Source organism: Oncorhynchus gorbuscha, linkage group LG25 (assembly GCF_021184085.1).
Source record: "Oncorhynchus gorbuscha isolate QuinsamMale2020 ecotype Even-year linkage group LG25, OgorEven_v1.0, whole genome shotgun sequence".
NCBI classification, from domain to species: Eukaryota; Metazoa; Chordata; class Actinopteri; order Salmoniformes; family Salmonidae; genus Oncorhynchus; species Oncorhynchus gorbuscha.
This window is the reverse complement of record NC_060197.1, coordinates 11,133,648-11,155,292: the sequence shown is the minus strand read 5'-3', so window position 1 is coordinate 11,155,292 and position 21,645 is coordinate 11,133,648. Positions and strand designations below refer to the sequence as shown.

Below are 21,645 nucleotides of genomic sequence, written 5' to 3'. Positions count from 1 at the left end.
GTCAACCACATAGTCACATAGTCACATAGTCAAGACCAACAGACTGCCTCTCCCTCTCCCTCTCTCAACACCATCCCTCCTCCCCCCTCTCCTTGTTTATTTATTCTCTCCCTTCCTCTCCAAGGGGCCAAGACAACCAGAGAGAAGGACAAGTATGGCCTAATAAAATAACTGTTCCAGGAACACTTTCCTAATTTAACCCACAATGGTAAAGGATAGAAGAGGATAAGTAGAGCTGTTCTAGAATCAGTTGTTAGAGGTACTAGCAGCTGGTCTGCGATCTATGGAAGCATCACTCTTGTCAGAATACAACACACACTTCCTGAAAGACTGAAAAGCAAACACAGTAACAGTGTGATTACCAGAATACTCTCACAATTACAGAGCAATCAAGCAAGGCTCTAATGGTCAAGGCATTGGCCACATTTGAGGCAGCTGGGTAATAAATACATTTAAATCCCTCATCTTCGGTTTACCTCAGATTATGTCAGCTGTCATTTTATGGAGCAAGAGAGCTGTAAAATGATGGTTTATCCGACTTCATTAATGGCCAAACTTTTAGGCTACATCTTCAGAAAACAATCACTTAAAATAACCCAGGAACTTAATATGCAACCTTGTTTTTAAAGGTTCATACAGGTGTCAATCATCTGTGTGGCAAGAAGAGCGCTTCTAGAGCACGTGTCAAGCTGACCAATGGGCATTGAGCCTCGAGCCCCTAGCTCGCTCATCTAAATAACTCAACACTAACATCTATAGAGAAAAAAACGGTTCACTATTCTTAAACATTTGACGTTACTTGACAACTTAATTAAAATAGGCTCAACCTGTTAGTTATATCGGCTAAACCAAGGAGTCAGCATCCAATAATGTTGTTGTGAGACTTGAAGCTAAGGTTGTTGTTGCTCATTAAAGTTAATTAAACTCAGACGGTGTTTTGAGCCCAAAGACAAAACACAGGCTGCATAGAGTGCCATGCAACCATTGCACGCAACTAACGCAGCATAGTGTAAAGAAATCCTGTACCCATGTGTTTTGATTATGAAATGGCCTTATAGTCATTGTGAGATGGACTCGTATCAAAGCTGTTCCCATTGTGGGATGGATCAAAGCTTATCCTTGAATCTCCAATATTCAAGGTTCATCCCAAGTGCACGTAGGCTACCTAAAGCACAGGACAAAAATTGGACAATAGATAGCATTTAAGTGCACTTCTATCATAGGCCCACTTACATATATTTCCCTCTCCAAAGCCTCCAGGGTAGAAATAAGCCTCGCGGGGTCCTGCAGAAGTTCATCAAATACCTCCAACGCTCCAGTCATCGTTGACTTGTTGCGTTCATCAGCCGCGGCTGGGCCGCCTTTGAACCGACTCCGTGCCACCATCAGGGTCTGGTAGAAAAGACACAACGCGACCCCTAGGAGCAATAATCGTCCGGAGCAATACCTTCGGCGGAGCGTCCAGAGCCGCGGAAGAAACATTCCCGCTTCACTCCCAACTTTACTGGCAGAAGAATAAAGGCATACCATGAGGGATGATGTTTAGCCTACTTCTTCTCCGCGTCTTACTCAGACCTCACACAACTCTGGCCGTTAGCCCCGCTGCTCTTTGTTTTTGCTATCTATAAAATCACGCACTTCAGGAATAAACCACGACCTTAAACATTGTCCTGCATGTTATCTTTTTTTTAAAATATAACCTGGTTGGTATTTCAGAGTGGGTACACGGTGTCCAAGAGCCGTCGCTATGGCACATTTAAGTGTTGATTTGTGAGCTGGCACAAACAAACAAAACCTTTTCCCCCAACGTTGTTATTTCGTTATTCGTGATAATGAAGTTAGCGCAAAGTGAGCCACAGTCCAACTTTCACATCCTCAAAAACCATGGAGCCCGGAGAGAGCATGGAAAAGTTTTCCCTCTCTCTCTTTCTTTAGGGAAGAGTGCCCCTCAGATTATTAAAAACATTACTGAGTGGCGGAACCTCGTGACTGTGGCTAGATCAGACTCTGCTCCTGCCCGCTGTCAGAAAACTGCCATTCCCATCCAGAACCAAAAGCAGGACGCAATAAAACATCAGATCAGACACAGATAGAACCAAACTGAAGGGAGAAAAATGAAGAACTTCACCAAGACTTCAGACCCTGAAATAGACTACAGACTACAAAGAGGGTTTCCACTATATCCGAGCGCTGGCCGCGCACCGGGGCGCGACTTCACCTGGTTTAGGTTAGGCTACTCTAAGAGAAAAAAAAAGTAAACAGTAGCCGAACTTCCTCTCCGCGCAGACGGCTGTATTACAGTCTCACTCACAGGTCTACTGGTTCCCAAAAGTAAAACTCCCTCGGATAAAGGAAAAAAAATAAGAAGAGTTTATACCATAGATCCGTTTCAACTGGATAGTTGTGGAGTGTTCTTGCAAAGTAACGGTTTAGGAATTCCACGATGTACACTGAGCGGTCTCAGTGTCACATTCCACGATGTGCACACATGCCTCCTCCGTCGTGGGTCGAGGTATGCTCCCCCTCATTCCAAATTGTGGTAAAAGACAGGGCTCACTCTTTGCTATTTGTGGCACATACACCAGTCCTCCATTGGCTCATTATTTAGAGAAAGGAGTTGGAGCCCTGCTTTGTTTCAGTCAGATGTGGTGAGAGAGAGGCTATTGAAAAGGTTCCCTTTTGGAGCAAGGGCCGAAAACAGTCTCCCTTTTTTTGGTGAAGTTGTAATTTCTCCAAGACAACCCAGGTTCCTTCTAAAAAATATAGTTATTATGGCAGTTTGTGTCTACCATCAATAGAATGACTGACAGGAGTGGCTACTGTCTACCCAAATCCCTGTGTGTGAGGGCTGCAACACTGCTGGTTTTCATTACCCTCCTCAAATCAGGGAATGATTTAGACATGGGACACCATGCAGGTGAGCTGGCTCATGGTAAATCAGTGGCATTCATTAACGCATTTCCTGCCAAATAAAGAAAAACAGCAGTACATCAGCCCTTGAGAGACATGATTGAATAGCTCTGTTCGTACTGCATTGGTTGAGAGCTCAAATACAATGTTAATGGGGCGAGCAGGTCACCTTTAAAGCACAGCGGTGTAATGGGTTCACACAAAAAAATGGTGCATTAAGCGTACTTCATTATTCAATGTTTTTTTTAAACCTCCAGACCACCTTTACGCCACACACAAAGACACGTACAAAGCTCTCCCTCGCCCTCCATTTGGCAAATCTGACCATAATTCTATCCTCCCGATTCCTGCTTACAAGCAAAAACTAAAGCAGGAAGTATCAGTGACTTGCTCAATACGGAAGTGGTCAGATGATGTAGATTCTAAGCTACAGGACTGTTTTGCTAGCACAGACTGGAATATGTTGCGGGACTCATCCGATGTCATTGAGGCGTATACCACATCAGTCACCGGCTTCATCAATAAGTGCATCGATGACATTGTCACCACAGTGACAGTACGTACATAGCTCAACCAGAGGCCATGTATTACAGGCAACATCCTCACTGACCTAAAGGGTAGAGCTGCCGCTTTCAAGAAGCGGGACTCTAACCCGGTTGCTTATAAGAAATACCGCTATGCCCTCCGACAAACCATCAAAACAGGCAAAGAGTACATTTACATTTACATTTAAGTCATTTAGCAGACGCTCTTATCCAGAGCGACTTACAAATTGGAGTAAATACAGGACCAAGACTGAATCCTACAACACCAGCTCCGATGCCTGTCGGATGTGGCAGGGCTTGCACATTATTACGGATTACAAAGGGAAGCCCAGCCTTGAGCTGCCCAGAGACACAAGCCTAACAGACAAGCTAAATTACTTCTATATGCGCTTTGAGGCAAGCAACACTGAAGCATGCATGAGAGCACCAGCTGTTCCGGATGACTGTGTGATCACGCTCGCCGTAGCCGATGTGAGTAAGACAGATCCACAGATGACGCAATCTCTATTGCACTCAACACTGCCCTTTCCCACCTGGCCAAAAATGAACACCTACGTGAGAATGCTGTCCATTGACTACACCTCAGCGTTCAACACCATAGTGCCCTCAAAGCTCATCACTAAGCTAAGGACCCTGGGATTAAACACTAACCTTTGCAACTGGATCCTGGACTTCCTGACCGGCCACCCCCAGGTGGTAAGGGTAGACAACAGATTTTCTACAATGATCCAAAACACAGGGGCCCTTCAGGCGTGCGTGATTTGTCCCCTCCTATACTCCCTGTTCACCCATGACAGCGTGGCCAAGCACGACTCCAACACCATCATTACGTTTTCCATTTACATTACATTTACATTTAAGTCATTTAGCAGACGCTCTTATCCAGAGCGACTTACAAATTGGTGCATTCACCTTATGACATCGAGTGGAACAGTCACTTTACAATAGTGCATCTAAATCTTAAAGGGGGGGGGGGGTGAGAGGGATTACTTATCCTATCCTAGGTATTCCTTAAAGAGGTGGGGTTTCAGGTGTCTCCGGAAGGTGGTGATTGACTCCGCTGTCCTGGCGTCGTGAGGGAGTTTGTTCCACCATTGGGGGGCCAGAGCAGCGAACAGTTTTGACTGGGCTGAGCGGGAGCTGTACTTCCTCAGTGGTAGGGAGGCGAGCAGGCCACAACACCAACAACGATGACGATGAGACAGCCTATAGAGGGGTCTCCCGAGTGGCGCAGTGGTCCAGGCTCCGTGGCAGCCTCCCGCGACTGGGAGACCCATTGGGCTGCTCACAATTGGCCCAGCGTCGTCCGGGTTAGAGGACATGCTGACATGGTCACCAGGTTTACGGTGTTTCCTCAGACACATTGGTGAGGCTGGCTCCTGGGTTAAGTGGGCAGGGTCAAGAAGCACGGGATTTGCAGCGATGGGTCAAGTCTGCAAACTACCAATTGGATACCACAAAATTGGGGAGAAAAACAGGTTAAAAAAATAAACTACCATGGTCCAAACACACCAAGACAGTCATGAAGAGGGCACGAAAATGCCTATTCCCCGTCAGGAGACTGGAAAGTTTTGGCATGGGTCCTCAGAAAGTTATACAGCTGCATCATTGAGAGCATCCTCACTGGTTGCATCACCCCATGGTATGGCAACTGCTTGGCCTCCGACCGCAAGGCACTACAGAGGGTAGTGCGTACGGCCCAGTACATCACTGGGGCCAAGCTTCCTGAACAGCTAATCAAATGGCTACCCGGAGTATTTTCAATGACCCCATTTAATTTTTTTGTTACGCTGCTGCTACTCGCTATTTTATTATCTATGCAGTCACTTTACCACTAGCTACATGCACATATTACATCGACTAACTAGTACCCACGCACATTGACTCGGGACTGGTACACCCTGTACATACAGTTGAAGACGGAAGTTTATATACACTTAGGTTGGAGTCATTAAAACTAGTTTTTCAACCACTCCACAGATTTCTTGTTAACTATAATTTAGGCAAGTTGGTTAGGTTTCAATACTTACAGTTGAAGTCGGAAGTTCACCTACACTTAGATTGGAGTCAATAAAACTTGTTTTGGAATTCGGTTAGGACATCTACTTTGTGCATGACACAAGTACTTTTTCCAACAATTGTTTACAGATTATTTCACTTAAAATTCACTGTATCACAATTTCCAGTGGGTCAAAAGTTTACGTACACTAAGTTGACTGTGCCTTAAAAGAGCTTGGGAAATTCCAGAAAATGATGTCATAGCTTCAGAAGCTTCTGATAGGCTAATTGACATCATTTGACTCAATTGGAGGTGTACCCGTGGACGTATTTCAAGGCCTACCTTCAAACTCGGTGCCTCGTTGCTTGACATCATGGGAAAACAAATCAGCCAAGACCTCAGAAAAGAAATTGTAGACTTCCACAAATCTGGTTCATCTATGGGAGCAATTTCAAAATGCCTGAAGGTACCACATTCAATTGTACAAACAATAATACGCAAGTATAAACACAGTGGAACCACACAGCCATCATACTGCTCAGGAAGGAGACGCGTTGTCTCCTAGAGATGAACGTACTTTGGTGTGAAAAGTGCAAATCAATACCAGAACAACAGCAAAGGACCTTGTGAAGATGCTGGAGGACACAGCTGCAAAAGTATCTATTTCCACAGTAAAACAAGTCTTATATTGACATAACCTGAAAGGCTGCTAAGCAAGGAAGAAGCCACTGCTCCAAAACCGCCATAATAAAGGTAGACTACGGTTTGCAACTGCACATGGGGACAAAGATCATACTTTTTGGAGAAATGTCCTCTGGTCTTTTGAAACAAAACTAGAACTGTTTGTCCAGAATGACCATCGTTATGTTTGGATGGAAAAGAGGCTTGCAAGACGAAGAACACCATCCCAACCGTGAAGCACGGGGGTAGCAGCATCATGTTGTGGGGGTGTTTTTCTGCAGGAGGGGCTGGTGCACTTCACAAAATAGATGGTATCATGAGGCTGGAAAATTATATGGACATATTGAAGCAACATCTCAAGACATCAGTCAGGAAAGTTAAAGCTTGGTCGCAAATGGGTCTTCCAAATGTACAATGACTCCAAGCATACTTCCATAGTTGTGGCAAAATGGCTTAAGGACAACAAAGTCAAGGTATTGGAGTGGCCATCACAAAGCCCTGAACTCAATCCTATAGAAAATTTGTGAGCAGAACTGAAAAAGTGTGAGTAAGGTGGCCTACAAACCTGACTCGGTTACACCAGCTCTGTCAGGAGGAATGGGGCCAGGATTCACCCAACTTATTGTGGGAAGCTTGTGGAAGACTACCTGACACATTTGACCCAACTTAAAAGCAATACTACCAAATACTAATTGAGTGTATGTGAACTTCTGACCCATTGGGAATGTGATGAAATAAAAAAAGCTGAAATAAATCTCTACTATTATTCTGACATTTCACATTCTTAAAATAAAAAGTGGTGATCCTAACTGACCTAAGGCAGGAAATTTTTTACTAGGAGCTAATGTCAGAAATGGTTAAAAACGGAATTTAAATGTGTTCGGTTAACTTCCGACTTCAACTGTAGTCTCGTTACAGTTGCATTTATTTGTAGTAAATTTAGTAAATAGTTTTGCCTGTTGTATTCAGTGCAAGTGACAATTTGATTAGATTTTAAAATGTTTTACTGCAACAGGGAGAGTACACAGACGTTTCGGCTTTACAGCCTTCTTCAGTGTGTACGTACAACACTTACAAAGCAATCAGTCCACATTGTAAGCCTGCTGTGAATCAAAACATTGGTGATTCAAAAGCAATCTACATTCTGATTGTGTAGTCAAATACAATGGATACCTAGAGCTATGAAGTGCTACAGTTTGATCAAGAAGAGAGGCCATTGTTGACAGACGAAGCTAGGAAACGCATGAAATACCAAAAGAACTTGGATCACTTTATTTGATTTTTTTTCTACATCTCTGGAAACTTTAACACACCGTCTCAGTACAGAATGACTAGTGACACACACACGCACATACAGAAACACTTACACTCACAGACATACACGCTTCAGTTATGACTGATCTTACACTGTACATTCTGAACTCTTCAGCTTTACAGGACTCAATGGTGGAGGTTCAGTCATATTCATCCATACGTTACCTGAAATGACCACTGTCCCAATCTTCATCCTCATCTTTTAAAAGTCTTAGTTGTGTTTCATCAATTCGATTTAGAATTAAAATCAAAACTTGTAGAGGGGTTGGGTTTTGAAGCCCAATAAACACCATTGGACTACATTTCCCAGTCTGTGTCGTTCCCCTGTGAGCATTTTACTGTAATGAGCACTTCTTGTTGCAGCCGTGCGTGGAAGCCAGGGGGTGGCAGCCCTTCCTGTAACAAGGGGAAAGGCAAGGAATGTCTAATGAACGTGGGAGAGAAGAGGTGCGCCAAGGCTCAAAATTGAGGAAAGGGGGGTGCGGGGGGAGGACAATGAACACCCAACCAGGAGGTGCAGTTTCAGGAAGTATTGGCTCCTTGTCTTGATTTTCTAGTCAGGTGTCCCATCCAAATATTCACACAGGACTGACTCTGCAATAACAACCTTTGACCCCACTGTTTTGATGCCTGAGAGGTCACACAGACAGACAGGTGAATAAGAATACTGTGTGTGGCCACAACAGGTACACACACTTGTTGGGAGGAACTACAGTTTAAATAGCATTGACAGTTGGTTTGGAGGGGTAGGGGTGTGGGATGGTCATGGATGAGGAGTGGGGTAGTAGAGGTGGGGTGTCTATTTGTGCCTGCTGCCTCTCCTCTTCATGGCGGCAGTACACTGGGGGCAATACCACTTCCCCTTCGGGGCTTCTGTTAGGCCCACGCAGCCGTAGTGGAACCACTCGATGGGGCACTGCACAAACACACAAAGGGCACTCAGGTTAGCTCTCATACATCATCTCTCATTTGATAAAGTCCTATGTGAAAGTAATATGGTAACAGTTATAGAAAATGAGAAAAGCAAATGGAAATGGATACTTACGTCTTGATTATCACAGCCCACCATTTCTCCATAAGACACCTTTAACAAGAGAGAAGCCATTTTAGTTAACCTGGCAGCTGTAGGTGAGAGCTGTCCAGTGTGAGTGCGTCTCTGGATGTGTGTGTACCTGGTTGCAGATGCAGTAGCGGGGCTCGTTGGGGTCGTAGGTCCAGTCCACCTGGTTGTTGGTCTCAGACTCTGGGAGGGCCGAGGCCTGCTGCGACAGCTCCTGGGCCAGGGCTGAAGAAGAGGAGCACGACGACAGGGACGAAGAAGACGAGGAGGACGACGACTGGTGGTTGGAAGACTTGGTGTTGCCTCTATGGAGGGGCAGGGGAGAAAAGACTGGACAGTTTAGGCAAGATCTCAATTTTTCATCTTTATTTATTTATTCATGCTGTGGAGGTGGAATTGAAAAGCATGGCTGGCATAATGTGGCGTGACATCATGACACTGAACACTGAAACTAAATGATGTAGCGTGATTTGGCCTGACATCTGTTCATCTGATGTGGGGTGGTTCAGGGTGCATTGACAAGGTTTAATAAGGCATGAAAAGTGATATCACTGGAGACTGATATCACTGGGGGCTGTGTGTGCGCGCGTGTAAGTTGTGTGTGTAAGTTGTGTCGTACTTGGTCTTGCGTCCGCCGCGGGAGTCGGAGGCGACGGCCGAGCCGGCTGGGGTGAGGGTCTGGGTGAGGGTGTTGGCCAGGGCGGAGGTGGAGTAGGCCCCCGTGGTATCCCGGGAGGTCAGGGAGAACTCCCTCCCTAGCTGGAAGTCATTGTTCTTAATGGCCTCATAGCTGGCCTTCAGACTGCTAGTCCTCCTGCCCTCCTTCATCTGACATGGAACGGGAGAGGGAAGGAGAAGGAGGGCGCAGACAGAGAAAGAAGATGGGAAAGGCAGGTAGAGAGAGACACACACATAGCCATGAACAGGGTTAGTTACAGTTGTAGGACACACATCAGTTACACATTCAAGGATATTTGTCCCAATCAGATAATTCTCAGAACAGACAGTCTGGGTCAAGATACTGATACCCATCAGTGCAGCACTCATCTGAATAAAATCAGAGGGCAATGGAGTTGGGTGTATGTCTGTGTGTGTGAAAAAGAATGTGTTTATACCTGTGCGGTGGCCTGCACAGCCTGCGCTGCAGCCATGGTGATGGCCCCTGCCCCAGCCCCGGGCCCAGCAGGCAGAGAGCTGAGGTTGTAGGAGGCCAGGGGCTGGGAAGAGTTTACACTGTACACGTTGTTAGAGGCTGACGTCGTGCTGTTGGTGCGACAGCCCGGTGTGTTCTCCTTGGAGGCGTCTGACGTGAGTGTGGAGAGCAGGGCTTCAGATTTGAACTTCTTCTCCGGGACGTGCTCTGTAGTGTGGTGGCTCGGCTGCGTGGTGTACTTCCTCTCTGTCACACAGAAACAAGACATTAATTACTACCTTCATGACCTCGCATAGGAAAGCAGCAAATCATCTATACAAACAAGGCTCCTTAGAAAAATGTATATTGGCTTTCAACATGCAACAACTCCAAAAAGAAGGTCAGCCAAACAGCCAAGACTTGTACTTACTTTCCACGGTGGTGTGTGAGTGGGCATGGTGGTTGTTGACAGGCTGAGAAGGGCTGTCCATCTCTAGGGACCCTGACAGAAGAGAGAGAAAATGTTAGAGCTGGCTCTCTGTGACAACACTGACAGACAACAGTTGACTCAACAGGGTCATTTTTAGGTCAATACTGCCCCCTAGCAGGGCTGAAATATCCCGATGGAAAGGTTGATACCATTCCACTATCACGGAATTGTAATCGATAAAACAAGACTAGAAAAAAGCAGCCTGTCAGCCCAACATTCTGACAGGGCCAAGAAGGTTAAGATGAAGGGGAAGGGTCTTCTATGGTGTTGTGATTGACAGACGTGACTCACGTCTCTCCAGGATCTCAGTGATGCCAGCATTGTCAGCCTCCAGCTCCATCTTGAACTTAGCCAGCTCCTGGTCCAGCTTCCTCAGGTGGCGGTCCACCTGCAACACACACCCCATTATATACCATACTGTTCATACCCCACAATAGATGTTGAACAAACCCTCCAAGATTTTACACATTGAATAATCACTTTGATATAGATCAATATCAAAAGACAGAAACGTTGGACAATGGCAAAGCTCTAGCAAGACACGTCTGCGTAGCATCCTCAAACTGTCAAACAATTTTAGGGCATTTTGACACAGTTTACCTGTTCGTTAATAGTGAATTGGAAGTTAAAACATCTACTGTATCGCCAAAGCAAAAGATGCCCAATATGTCAAAGCCTCAGATAAGGCATAGAAAAATGCCCCTCTGACAGCCCTTCTTTGGCCTTGGCAGATGCTAGCTCGGAAGAAGCACCAGCATGGTTCAGAATGGAGATGGACAAGGGTATAACAAAATTCCTAGAGACACTTTCTGAACGCCTCAGCGAAATTGACATACTGGTCTATAAACTCCACGAAGACCAGAAAGTCGCAACGGGACGAGTTACAAAGTTAGAAAAAGACCATGCTGACCACCAGGCTGCCATCCTGAACATCTGCGAGGAAGTGGACCAAAAATACAAGAAGTTGGAAGATGCCACCTCTAAACTCGAGGAGAAATTTGATTATCACAAAGATTTCCAAAGTTGCTCGAATTTGAGACTTCAAGGTTTCCCGGAGGCCGTGGAGGGAAGAGACAATCTTCTTTCTACGGGAATGGATTCCCAAAATTCTCCTGCACACCCACTGGAGATCGACAGGGCCCATCGCACCCTACGGAGGCAGCTGCCTGGCCAGGCTGCACCCAGGGCATTTGTCATTCAATTTCTACGGTACCAGAACACTGTTTGCATCCTCTCTGCTGCCCGAGCAAAGGGAGAGCTCAAATACGGAGAAGCCAGAAGTATGATCTTTCTCCCACACTACACAAGAGGAGGAAGGCCTTCTCCCCACTGAAGAGACTTCTGCATCAGGCTGGCTTGGCATACGGCCTTTGCTACCCAGCAACATTGTGGATCGAAACCAAGAATGGTGAGCGCACCTTTGACTCTGTGAATATGGCTGAAACATACACGAGGAAAGAACTTCCTGACTTGTTCACGTCTACTACACCCTGAGGAACTGTCTTTTGAACATGGATACAGTAGATAGTGAACTGTTAGCACACGAGGAAACAACGAAATTACTATGATTATGATTTATTATGATCGACTGACTGGCTGGCTAGATGGCTAGCGAGACAATGACTGGCGAGGTAAAGTTGGATCATAGCTAATGTTGGCTGTGCTATTTTGCCAGCTCGCTATGTTTACAAGGGTGTAGCTATAGCTACTATACATCCACACTATGCCAGGTAGTTACATTTTGCTGTATACTTTTATTTTACACAGAGGCCCAGTCGGGGTTGGTTAATGTTGTTTATATATGTTGTTTATATTACTTCAGGGAATTGTAGCTACTATTACATTTGCTGGTTTGTTTATTGTTAGATATGTATGCTGGCGTTAGTGGTACCAAGACAGGGATAAGCTACTCACTGGCTGGCCGCCTAATTGCCAGCTAGCTGATAGCTTTACACTTGTGTATGTGCGTACATATAATATTTTGGGGGGAGGGTGAACTCAGGAGGATGGTGATTGTTTAACTACTTGTCCCTATTTAATATTTGAGAGATGATAGTCTGGAAAAGGTTTTCATTTATTCATCATAGCTTGATGTCTTTTTTTCCTGAACTGCTGGGGTGCGTTTGTGGTCATTGCTTTTGTCGCCGCACGGCACAGGTTTCAGGGCGCATTGGGGAATGCCGATTGGTTGACATTTGGGTGTGCGGGCAGGCTCTGTTGGTGACTATGAACGCACCCAGGTTTTTTGTTGTTGTTGAGACATGCTCAAGTGGGGCTAAATAGTCCGGTCATTATTGTTGTAATCAAATTGTATTTTGTTACTTGACTAACAATATTTTCATGCTACAAGGAACAGTCAATGTACTTCTAATTCCATATAATTTAGAATTAACCTAATTCGAGCGATGCTATGCATAGCAGGTACATCTAGGCTAAAGACTATGGGTTCTTTAACTCCCTCAGTTGGGGAGGGGGTTGGGTGGGTATGTTTACTACTTTATACTTTCATTTTGTACACGTTGTATAGACAACGCAGTTTTGTTTCTTTCCTTTTCCCTATTTCTTATTTCCTTCAAAGATATCAGTGTGGATGACGGATCACCACCTCAAGCTGAACTTCGGCAAGACGGAGCTGCTCTTCCTCCTGGGGAAGGACTGCCCGTTCCATGATCTCGCCATCACGGTTGACAACTCCATTGTGTCCTCCTCCCAGAGCGCTAAGAACCTTGGCGTGATCCTGGACAACAAACTGTCGTTCTCAACTAACATCAAGGCGGTGGCCCGTTCCTGTAGGTTCATGCTCTACAACATCCGCAGAGTACGACCCTGCCTCACACAGGAAGCGGCGCAGGTCCTAATCCAGGCACTTGTCATCTCCCGTCTGGATTACTGCAACTCGCTGTTGGCTGGGCTCCCTGCCTGTGCCATTAAACCCCTACAACTCATCCAGAACGCCGCAGCCCGTCTAGTGTTCAACCTTCCCAAGTTCTCTCACGTCACCCCGCTCCTCCGCTCTCTCCACTGGCTTCCAGTTGAAGCTCGCATCCGCTACAAGACCATGGTGCTTGCCTACGGAGCTGTGAGGGGAACGGCACCTCAGTACCTCCAGGCTCTGATCAGGCCCTACACCCAAATAAGGGCACTGCGTTCATCCACCTCTGGCCTGCTCGCCTCCCTACCACTGAGGAAGTACAGTTCCCGCTCAGCTCAGTCAAAACTGTTCGCTGCTCTGGCTCCCCAATGGTGGAACAAACTCCCTCACGACGCCAGGACAGCGGAGTCAATCACCACCTTCCGGAGACACCTGAAACCCCACCTCTTTAAGGAATACCTAGGATAGGATAAAGTAATCCTTCTCACCCCCCCCCCCCTTAAAATATTTAGATGCACTATTGTAAAGTGGTTGTTCCACTGGATGTCATAAGGTGAATGCACCAATTTGTAAGTCGCTCTGGATAAGAGCGTCTGCTAAATGACTTAAATGTAAATGTAAATGTCGGCACCTAATAACTATACATTTTTGACACTTAACTTTAGGGGTACTAAATGGCCAATCAAGCGCAAACACATTCTGAATGATCTAAAGCAGCATAAGGTTGATATAGCTCTTCTTCAGGAGACACACCTGACTGACTCCGAGCATGGTAAACTGAAGAGAGAGTGGGTGGGTCAAGTGTACTATTCATCTTTCACCTCTCGGGCAAGAGGGGTGGCCATACTCATTAATAAGAATGAACCCTTTCAGATACAATCTCAGATCAAAGACAAAGGGGGTAGGTTTGTGATCATTCAAGGTTTCATTAACATTGAGCCCATTACCATTGTGAATGTGTATGAGCCTAACTATGATGACCTTAAATTTCACCAAGAGATCTTTTTGAAGTTAACATTCCCATCATCAGAGATAATGATGGCAGGGGGTTTTAACTTGGTACTGAAACCTTCCAGTGATAGATCTTCCTCTAATAGTATCAGCCTCACACAGGCAGTTAAAATGTTAAAAGCATAAATGAAACACTTTGGACTTGGAGATTTATGGAGATTTCACAACCAAAACGTTAAAGAATATTAATTTTACACCCCTGTCCATAACAGTTACTCTAGAATTGACTTATGTCTTATTCCTGCAGCCAAGGGAGGTTTAACGACTGGGTGTAAGTACTAACCAAGATGTATATCAGATCATTCTGCCCTGCTGGCTTCAGTACCAGTCAGTAGAGCATAGCCACCCTCAAGATGGAGGTTTGGCACATACAAATGTGGGATTATTTAGTAAGTAACATTGAAATTAAAGATCTGGAAAATGAACAGTGTAACATTTGAAAACTCAACTCTACAAATATTACACTCAAAGTGATTGGAATACAACACCCTGACGACCTATAAAGTGGAAAATGCTCTTAGGAGAACAAAACTACTACGAACATGGAAATAAAGCAGGAAAGTTGATTGCTTGGCAAATAAGACGAGAGGATGCTAGTAGTTATTAGCTCTATTAAGATACCAAATAACACTGTTTTCCACAGTCCTGAGGAAATTACCCTAGTCTTCATGGAGTTTTATGAAACATTGTACAAGTCTGAAGGGGATGCCCCTGCCACAGTGCATGAGTTTTTGAACAAACTCAATGTACAAACTTTAACTGATGAGAATAGAGAGCACTTGGAGAAAGAGATTACATCAAAAGGAATCCATTTCCAACACTGCTGGGGGGATATCACCGGGGTTAGACGGACTCCCTGTTGAATTCTATTGATCCTTTTTACCCAAACTAATTGAGCCTCTTTGCAGTATGTTTAATTATGCCATAGAGACAGAAAAGCTCCCAGACACACTTGAACAGGCACTGATCACAGTTTTGTTCAAACCTGGGAAAGATCCTCTGCTTTGTGGGTCGAATAGGCCAATATCTCTATTGAACACTTCATATTAGATTCTTGTGAAACTCATAGCTCTTAAGGTTCTTCCGGACTTGGTTGATATGGACCAAACAGGCTTTGTAAGAAACCGCTCATCTCCTGATAATATCAGAAGATTATTTAATATTAGGTAGAGAATGACCAATAATCTGTAGTGGCGGCTTCATTAGATGCGGAAAAAGCTTTTGACCGCATAGAATGGAACTACCTGTTTGAAGTTTTACAGAGGATGAATATTGGACCTAAGTATGTTGGTCTGATTAGATTACTGTACAAATGTCCGGCAGCTCAGGTCCTGACTAATGGAAACATTTCCTCACAGTTCTCTCTATCACGTGGCACAAGACAGGGTTGTCCCGCTTAGTCCTCTCCTTTTTTCTTTGGCTATAGAGCCACTGGCAAAAGCTTTTAGATCTCAACCATCCATCCATGGTGTTCGTATAGGTGGGCCTGAACATCTGGTCTCGCTATATTGCGATGACGTTTTGCTTTACCTCAATAAACCAAAAATTTCACTCCAAGCATTAGTTGACATCCTGAAAGAATATGGGACCTTTTCGGGATATAAGATAAACCCATCAAAAAGTATAACTTTGCCTTTTAACAGGGCAGCTATGCAGAACCCAATCTTAGACCAGTCGTTTACTTGGAAACCACAGAAAATGACATCTTGGATTGCAAATTACTTCTGAAATTATTAAGACATCAACTGAACTATACTACACTTCTCAAAAAGGTTGGGGAAGAATTAGATAGATGGTGGGATTGACCAATTTCTCTTATTGGGTGGGACAATTGTGTAACGATGAATATATTACCAAAATTATTGTACCTTTTCCTATTCCCAAAGTTCTTTCCAAACAACTTAATTGGAAGATGTATTTATTTCTGTGGAAAGGGAAACCCCCCAGAGTGAAACTCACAACTTTATGCGAACCACACTCAGAAGGAGGACTTACTCTACCTGACTTCCAGTTGTATTACTGGGCATCTCAGTTAAAGGCTGTGTGGGTATGGCAAAATACAACAAGTTCACCCTCTTGGGAGACAGAGGAGGAGTGTCTGACCCCTGCTACATTGGCATCTATACCTTATATTAGTCCACCTAAAGCTTTGCTAGGTCTCATAAACAACCCTTTCATTAAAAGCACTTTAAATATATGGATTGAAGTCTGTAAACAAACAGAAGGGCTTAGATCTATATATGAACAAACACCTTTCTATAATAACCCCATCTTACCCAAAGCGCCCTGAGAGATGGTATTACATTATCTTGGTTCAACAAAGGAATTACAACATTTGGTAATCTCTATAGAGAAGGTGAACTACTATCCTTTCAACAACTGGCATCTCATTTTCAGTTACCTCAAACTAATTTCTTAGACATTACATTGCCACTCAGCAGGGAGGAAGGATTCAGCCCACGAGTAAACCTGAAACTGATAAACTGTGGCTGGAAAGGGGTAAAGGGTTTCATTTCCTACATGTACTCTGGTCTTCAAGCTCTATTGGGGAACGATGAAAGTCTTGAAAGCTTGCATGAAGTGGCAAGATGACCTTGGTCTCATTTTTGAGAATGAGAAATGGGGAAAGCTCTTTTTACATGCTCAGCACAAGTTGATGCAATTCAATATTTTATATAGGGTCTACTTTACACCAGAGAGACTGTATAAGATCCATTCTAAATATTCAAAATTTTGCCCACGGTGTAAAAAGGGAGTGGGCACACTTCTGCATGTTTTTGTCCTGCTCTGAACTAAGCTATTATTGGAAAGACATTATTCAGATCTTATCACAGGTCACTAATATGAGGGTACCACTAGATCCTTCCCTTATTCTTCTTGGATATGATTCTGTTATACCAGTTAATATTTGTAGCAAAACCATATTCATTAAATTGGCCATCATTGCAGCCAATAAATGCACAGCTATTATATGGAAGAGTGATACTCCGTCAAGCAAGCAGATGTGGCTAAAATAATTGTCCTCCTATATTCCATCTAAAAATATAACATACAATTTATATAATAAACCCTTTGAATTTACTGATGTCTGGGGGGACTTTCAGAAGTTTCTAGAGACGTCACCTTAGCTGCCTCATTACTACATACTTCATTAATGTATTATTATTATTTGTTTTTGTGTTGAAATAATTTATTTTCTAGCATGGAATGTGAAGGTCATTCTGTTTCTTTTTGTTGTTGTTAATTAGTGAGGCTAATATCGGTTGAGGGAGAGGAGTGTTCCTGTGTTGGGGAGGGAAGGGTTTTGCACAATGTGCCCCCATGTAGCATGGTGTTTTGTGTAGGTGGAAGGAATAACATGGCATTTATTGGTGTCATATTTTGATGATTGTTAAACTGTAAAAAAAAAAAAAAAAATTTAAATGCCAATAAATATATTGTACAAAAAAAAAGATAGAAATGTCAATATCTAAATAAATATTAAAAGCATCTGAAAAGGCATTTTTGTGACTTCCAAATGATTCACATTGTTTGACTGCCACCCAGTGGCACAGAGACAGCACAGTCTTGAACAGAACATTTTATATTTTAGTGGGGACACGCACCCACAAATCATCTTGAAAAAGGCCACAATCGATAAAGATTCTCCTCCAACTTCCCTCGTCCCTACCTTTTTATAGAAGTGGTTTCCCAGGACCCATGAAACAAAACAGACATCGTTAGACAGAGCTCCGTCTTGGCATTGAAATTCCAACTCACCAGATCATAAATCTGATTGGCCAGCTGTACTTTTTCATCTGCATCCTCCAATGCCTTATAATAATCCTGAAACCGAGAAAAGGCAGTCAGAGACCAAGCTGACACCATATAAAAAAAATAAAAGCCTTTAGTGAACTAACACGGGCACTTTTTTACTAGCTTTGACTTTGCTGATAGCTACTTTGAGGACAAATGTACTTACTATGACTGTGATATGTGCTTGTGCCACCTAGCTATGTTAAGATGAATGCACTAACTATAAGTAGCTCTGGATAAGAGAATCTGTTAAATGACTAAAATGTAAATGACGAAGCACAAAGAATCATCACAAAAAGTGTGGTGGTACAGCTTTATCGTAAAACATTTATGGGATTAAAAGAACAAAACTCTTTTGAAAAGGGAAATATACATAATCTGAGAGTTATTTGGCACCTTTTTGATGACTCCCATCTGCTCTTCCCTCCACTCTGGCTTGTTCTTCTTTGCATTGACAAAGAACTCATTCACCCTCTGCTCCAATTGGTCCATGGCATCTATAGCAAATGGGAAGAGTGAGCTACCTGGACAGGTGTGTCTGAGACACTATTTATATGGGTTTATACTCTGCATGCACGTGGAATAATTCATATCCATTTGTACTTCAATGCTAACCAGAAGGGATGATATATATGTGGTGTCTGTGGACCCGAAGGCTTGTGATTAAAACTACCACTAATACACCAGTGGTTCCCAACCTTTTTCGATTACTGTACCACCAACTGAATTTTGCTCTGCCCGGAGTACAAGTCCGTGTGCATTATACCAGCAGGACTATGGTCTCAAGAGTCTTCTCAAGAACCCCCTGTAAAAGGTCCCCTGGTTGGGAACCACTGTACTACATAGCCGTTCAGATTAAATTTATATCGGTGTATGTTCTAGTTAGCAAACAGTTCACGTATATGTATCTAGTTATAGTCACATCGAAAAAAAGATCAGTTAACTAGCTAACGTTACATGTATAACGTTGATACTACATGTGATGTGTACGCTCCGAATCTATGTCCCCTGTCTTGTTTACATTCATTGTTCAACTTCTGTGCATGCACACACGATCAGCAAACGTTAGTTGTACCTCTATATGGAAAACAAATATAACATGACCTTGTGTTGTAATTTCTATAGCTCTAGCTAGAATCAAACAAATCCACTAGCGTTAACTTTCTCAGGTTACTGAAAGTTGTTGCAATGTTAAACTAGCCAAGTTCGCTACCGCTAGCTAGGTGTGTTAGCTATACAAATAAAAATACTGCATCTATCACTTTTATTTGGAGGCTAACTAGCTAATTTGTGTTAGGAGTTCGATTCTTTGTTGTACTTGACCCTAAGAAGTGCGACGCTGAGAATTATGTGTTTTCAACTTGAAAAATGCTCGCCGGTGAAGTGTTTGTAGACTGTCACGTTGCAGCAATGCATACTCTGAACTTGCAGGTCCATCTCTCTCATTTCCGTAAACCTGTCGCGGAGATCCATGGGTAGCTGCTCGATCACTGCCAGCGAGAAGAAAAAGCGAATATAGGTGTTAGCATGGCTAGGCTAACAGTCCGGGCGCGCTCCGGCTAGAATTATGCAAATCTACGACAGTAAATACACAAATAATACCACCTAGGCGTAAAATAAACGCAATACTCACTCTCGAGGTAATCCTCTAGGTACAGCATATTGGCAAATTAGATATTTTAGGCGTTTCTGAAAATATTTTGTGTCTTTCAATATGGCGCCGCAAACCGCTGTGTCCCGAAGAAAAAATACCACTGACAAACTGAGGTCAGAGAAAGTGACGTCAGTAGAACGTAGAATATGATTGGCCAGATATGGAATTTGGAATTTGATTTGGAATTTGGATATGGAAACTTCAAAAATCCGTTAGTTCCTGTAGTTCATAGACATCAATTTCAAACGTTGACTGAAATAGCGTAATTAAGCTTTTCCAACGAGGTAAATACATTTGAATCATCAAACTTCAATGCAAATGCGCTATTTTAATTGTAAATGTATACTTATGTGTAACCTCAATGAAGGTGAGCAACAATAATGCTCATCTGGCACAATTTATATTGTGTAGGCCTACACACACATTGAATTGAGGTATTATTTAACTATAACGAACACATTCAACTATAAGTAACACACTGAGAACATAAAATAACACCCCACATTTGAATAGTCTAACAGATTATGGATCGAAGTCTATTATAGGCCTGATATACAGTGCCTTCAGAAAGTATTCACACCCCTTGACTTTTTCCACACTTTGTTGTGTTATGAAGTGGGATTCAAATGGATTTAATTTAATTTTGTGTCAACAATCTACACAAAATATTCTATAATGTCAAAGTAAAAGAATGATTTTAACATTTGTAAAACAAATTTAAAAAGTCAATTATTTTTTTCACAGTTGAATCTGTGTTTGAAATTCACTGCTCGACCAAGGGACCTTACATATAATTGTATGTGTGAGGAATAGAGATGAGATGATATTTAAATGACTATGTTAAACACTATTATTGCACACAGTGAGTCCATGCAACTTATTATGTGACTTGTTAAGCACATTTCTACTCCTAAACTTATTTAGGCTTGACTAAATAACAAAGGGTATGAATACTTATTGACTCAAGACATTTGATCTTTTTATTTTTAATTAATTTGTTTAAAAAAAAATCAAAAAACAGAATTCCACTCTTATGTTGTTATATAGAGGCATGTTATAGAAGCACGAGAAGCTAGACATTCATAACTTTTTTGTGCACCTTCATTCACTCTCATTTACTGTCTCACCCCCTTCTCCAGTCTCTCGCATCTGGTATCCTCTCAATATCCTCTCCTGATCTCTCTCAACCCAACCCTTCATTACAAGCCCTAACCCATCCATCCCATGCACCAAACACTGTCTCACTCCTCTCTCAATTCTCCCAACCCCCCCCCATTCACCATTTCCATCCCACCCCACCCCATCCTCATTCCCTCTAATCTTCTCATATCTTCTTGCCTCCATTGGATTGGCACACTGAAGACCACCCAGGAAGTATATGCTGTGATGAAATGTCCTTGAATCTATTCAGTCAACATGATTGTTACCAGAGAACACACAATATATTGTCCATTTCTTTAATGGGAGTCTATTTTGTTGTGTTGCATCTCTAACAATAAAGATTTTAAAGCTGATCAATCCCATTTGGTTAATGGCCAGACTGTGGACATTAAAAACAGATCGAAAGGAAATAAATTAAGATAACAATGCCTGCCGACCCGAGCCTATTGTTCCTCTTTTTAATGATTGATTATGTAGCCTATGGAGTAACTCATTCCTTCCCCTTTTCTATTCATGTTTTTTCTTAGAATGAGCTCAGAATCGACAGGGATAGTGATAGACTAACCGATAATCCGGTTATCTAATTAAAGCTTTAGATGGCTGAGATATGCTCAGTGTTTCATAACTGAAGGATTGCTACCTTATTGATACAATAAATCATCAATAATATGTATCAAGAAGAGTATGTGATAGACCTATGTAATGTCATCCCACAGGGAATAGAACAGAATAGAACAGATCAGAAAAGAATAGAACAGAATATAATAGAATAGCCATGCACATCTGTGGGAGAGTGGTGACACATATTACAACATTATTGTTGCTCTCCCCAGTGAAGAAGTCCCATGATTTAGTCCCATCCCACATTTACTCCAGACAATAATCCTCTCTCTAGATGTGACCTCTTGACCAATGCATGCTCTCTCGGAGGCGGAAATGCATGATCTCTCGGAGGCGGAAAGCTCTCCACATTCCACCCCCCACTAAAGACCCATAGCCATGCTGTTGCTGCGGCTGTTGT

General features: G+C 43.1%; 2 protein-coding genes across 2 annotated transcripts in view; both read right to left on the bottom strand.

The window, feature by feature from the left end:
- Window positions 1–2,551, bottom strand: part of LOC124014093 (cadherin-like and PC-esterase domain-containing protein 1) — an 83,282-nt gene extending 80,731 nt beyond the window's left edge. The window contains exon 1 of the mRNA XM_046328799.1: window positions 1,234–2,551. Within this exon, the coding sequence (XP_046184755.1) occupies window positions 1,234–1,530 (297 nt within the window). The 5' untranslated portion in view covers window positions 1,531–2,551. The remainder of the gene's footprint in view (window positions 1–1,233) is intronic.
- A 4,833-nt stretch (window positions 2,552–7,384) lies between these two features.
- On the bottom strand, window positions 7,385–19,596 carry LOC124014281 (inhibitor of growth protein 3). The gene is made up of 11 exons (XM_046329104.1): window positions 19,443–19,596; window positions 19,228–19,299; window positions 18,206–18,306; window positions 17,774–17,839; window positions 10,423–10,519; window positions 10,072–10,143; window positions 9,625–9,908; window positions 9,129–9,337; window positions 8,622–8,814; window positions 8,495–8,533; window positions 7,385–8,365 (listed from the first exon to the last, which is right to left on the bottom strand). Exons 1-11 carry the CDS (start codon window positions 19,468–19,470, stop codon window positions 8,249–8,251), a joined length of 1,278 nt encoding a protein of 425 aa, XP_046185060.1. The 5' UTR covers window positions 19,471–19,596; the 3' UTR covers window positions 7,385–8,248.
- Between the last annotated feature and the right edge of the window lie 2,049 nt (window positions 19,597–21,645).

What these genes read in the sequence shown, in the direction of transcription:
- LOC124014281 (XM_046329104.1), bottom strand. Translation starts at nt 19,470, where the DNA reads ATGCTGTACCTAGAGGATTACCTCGAGA. An exon ending in CACTGAGATCCTGGAGAGAC is followed by an intron (nt 10,144 to 10,422) that starts GTGAGTCACGTC and finishes CTCTTCTGTCAG; the next exon opens with GGTCCCTAGAGATGGACAGC. An exon ending in TGGGCTGTGATAATCAAGAC is followed by an intron (nt 8,366 to 8,494) that starts GTAAGTATCCAT and finishes GTGTTTGTGCAG; the next exon opens with TGCCCCATCGAGTGGTTCCA.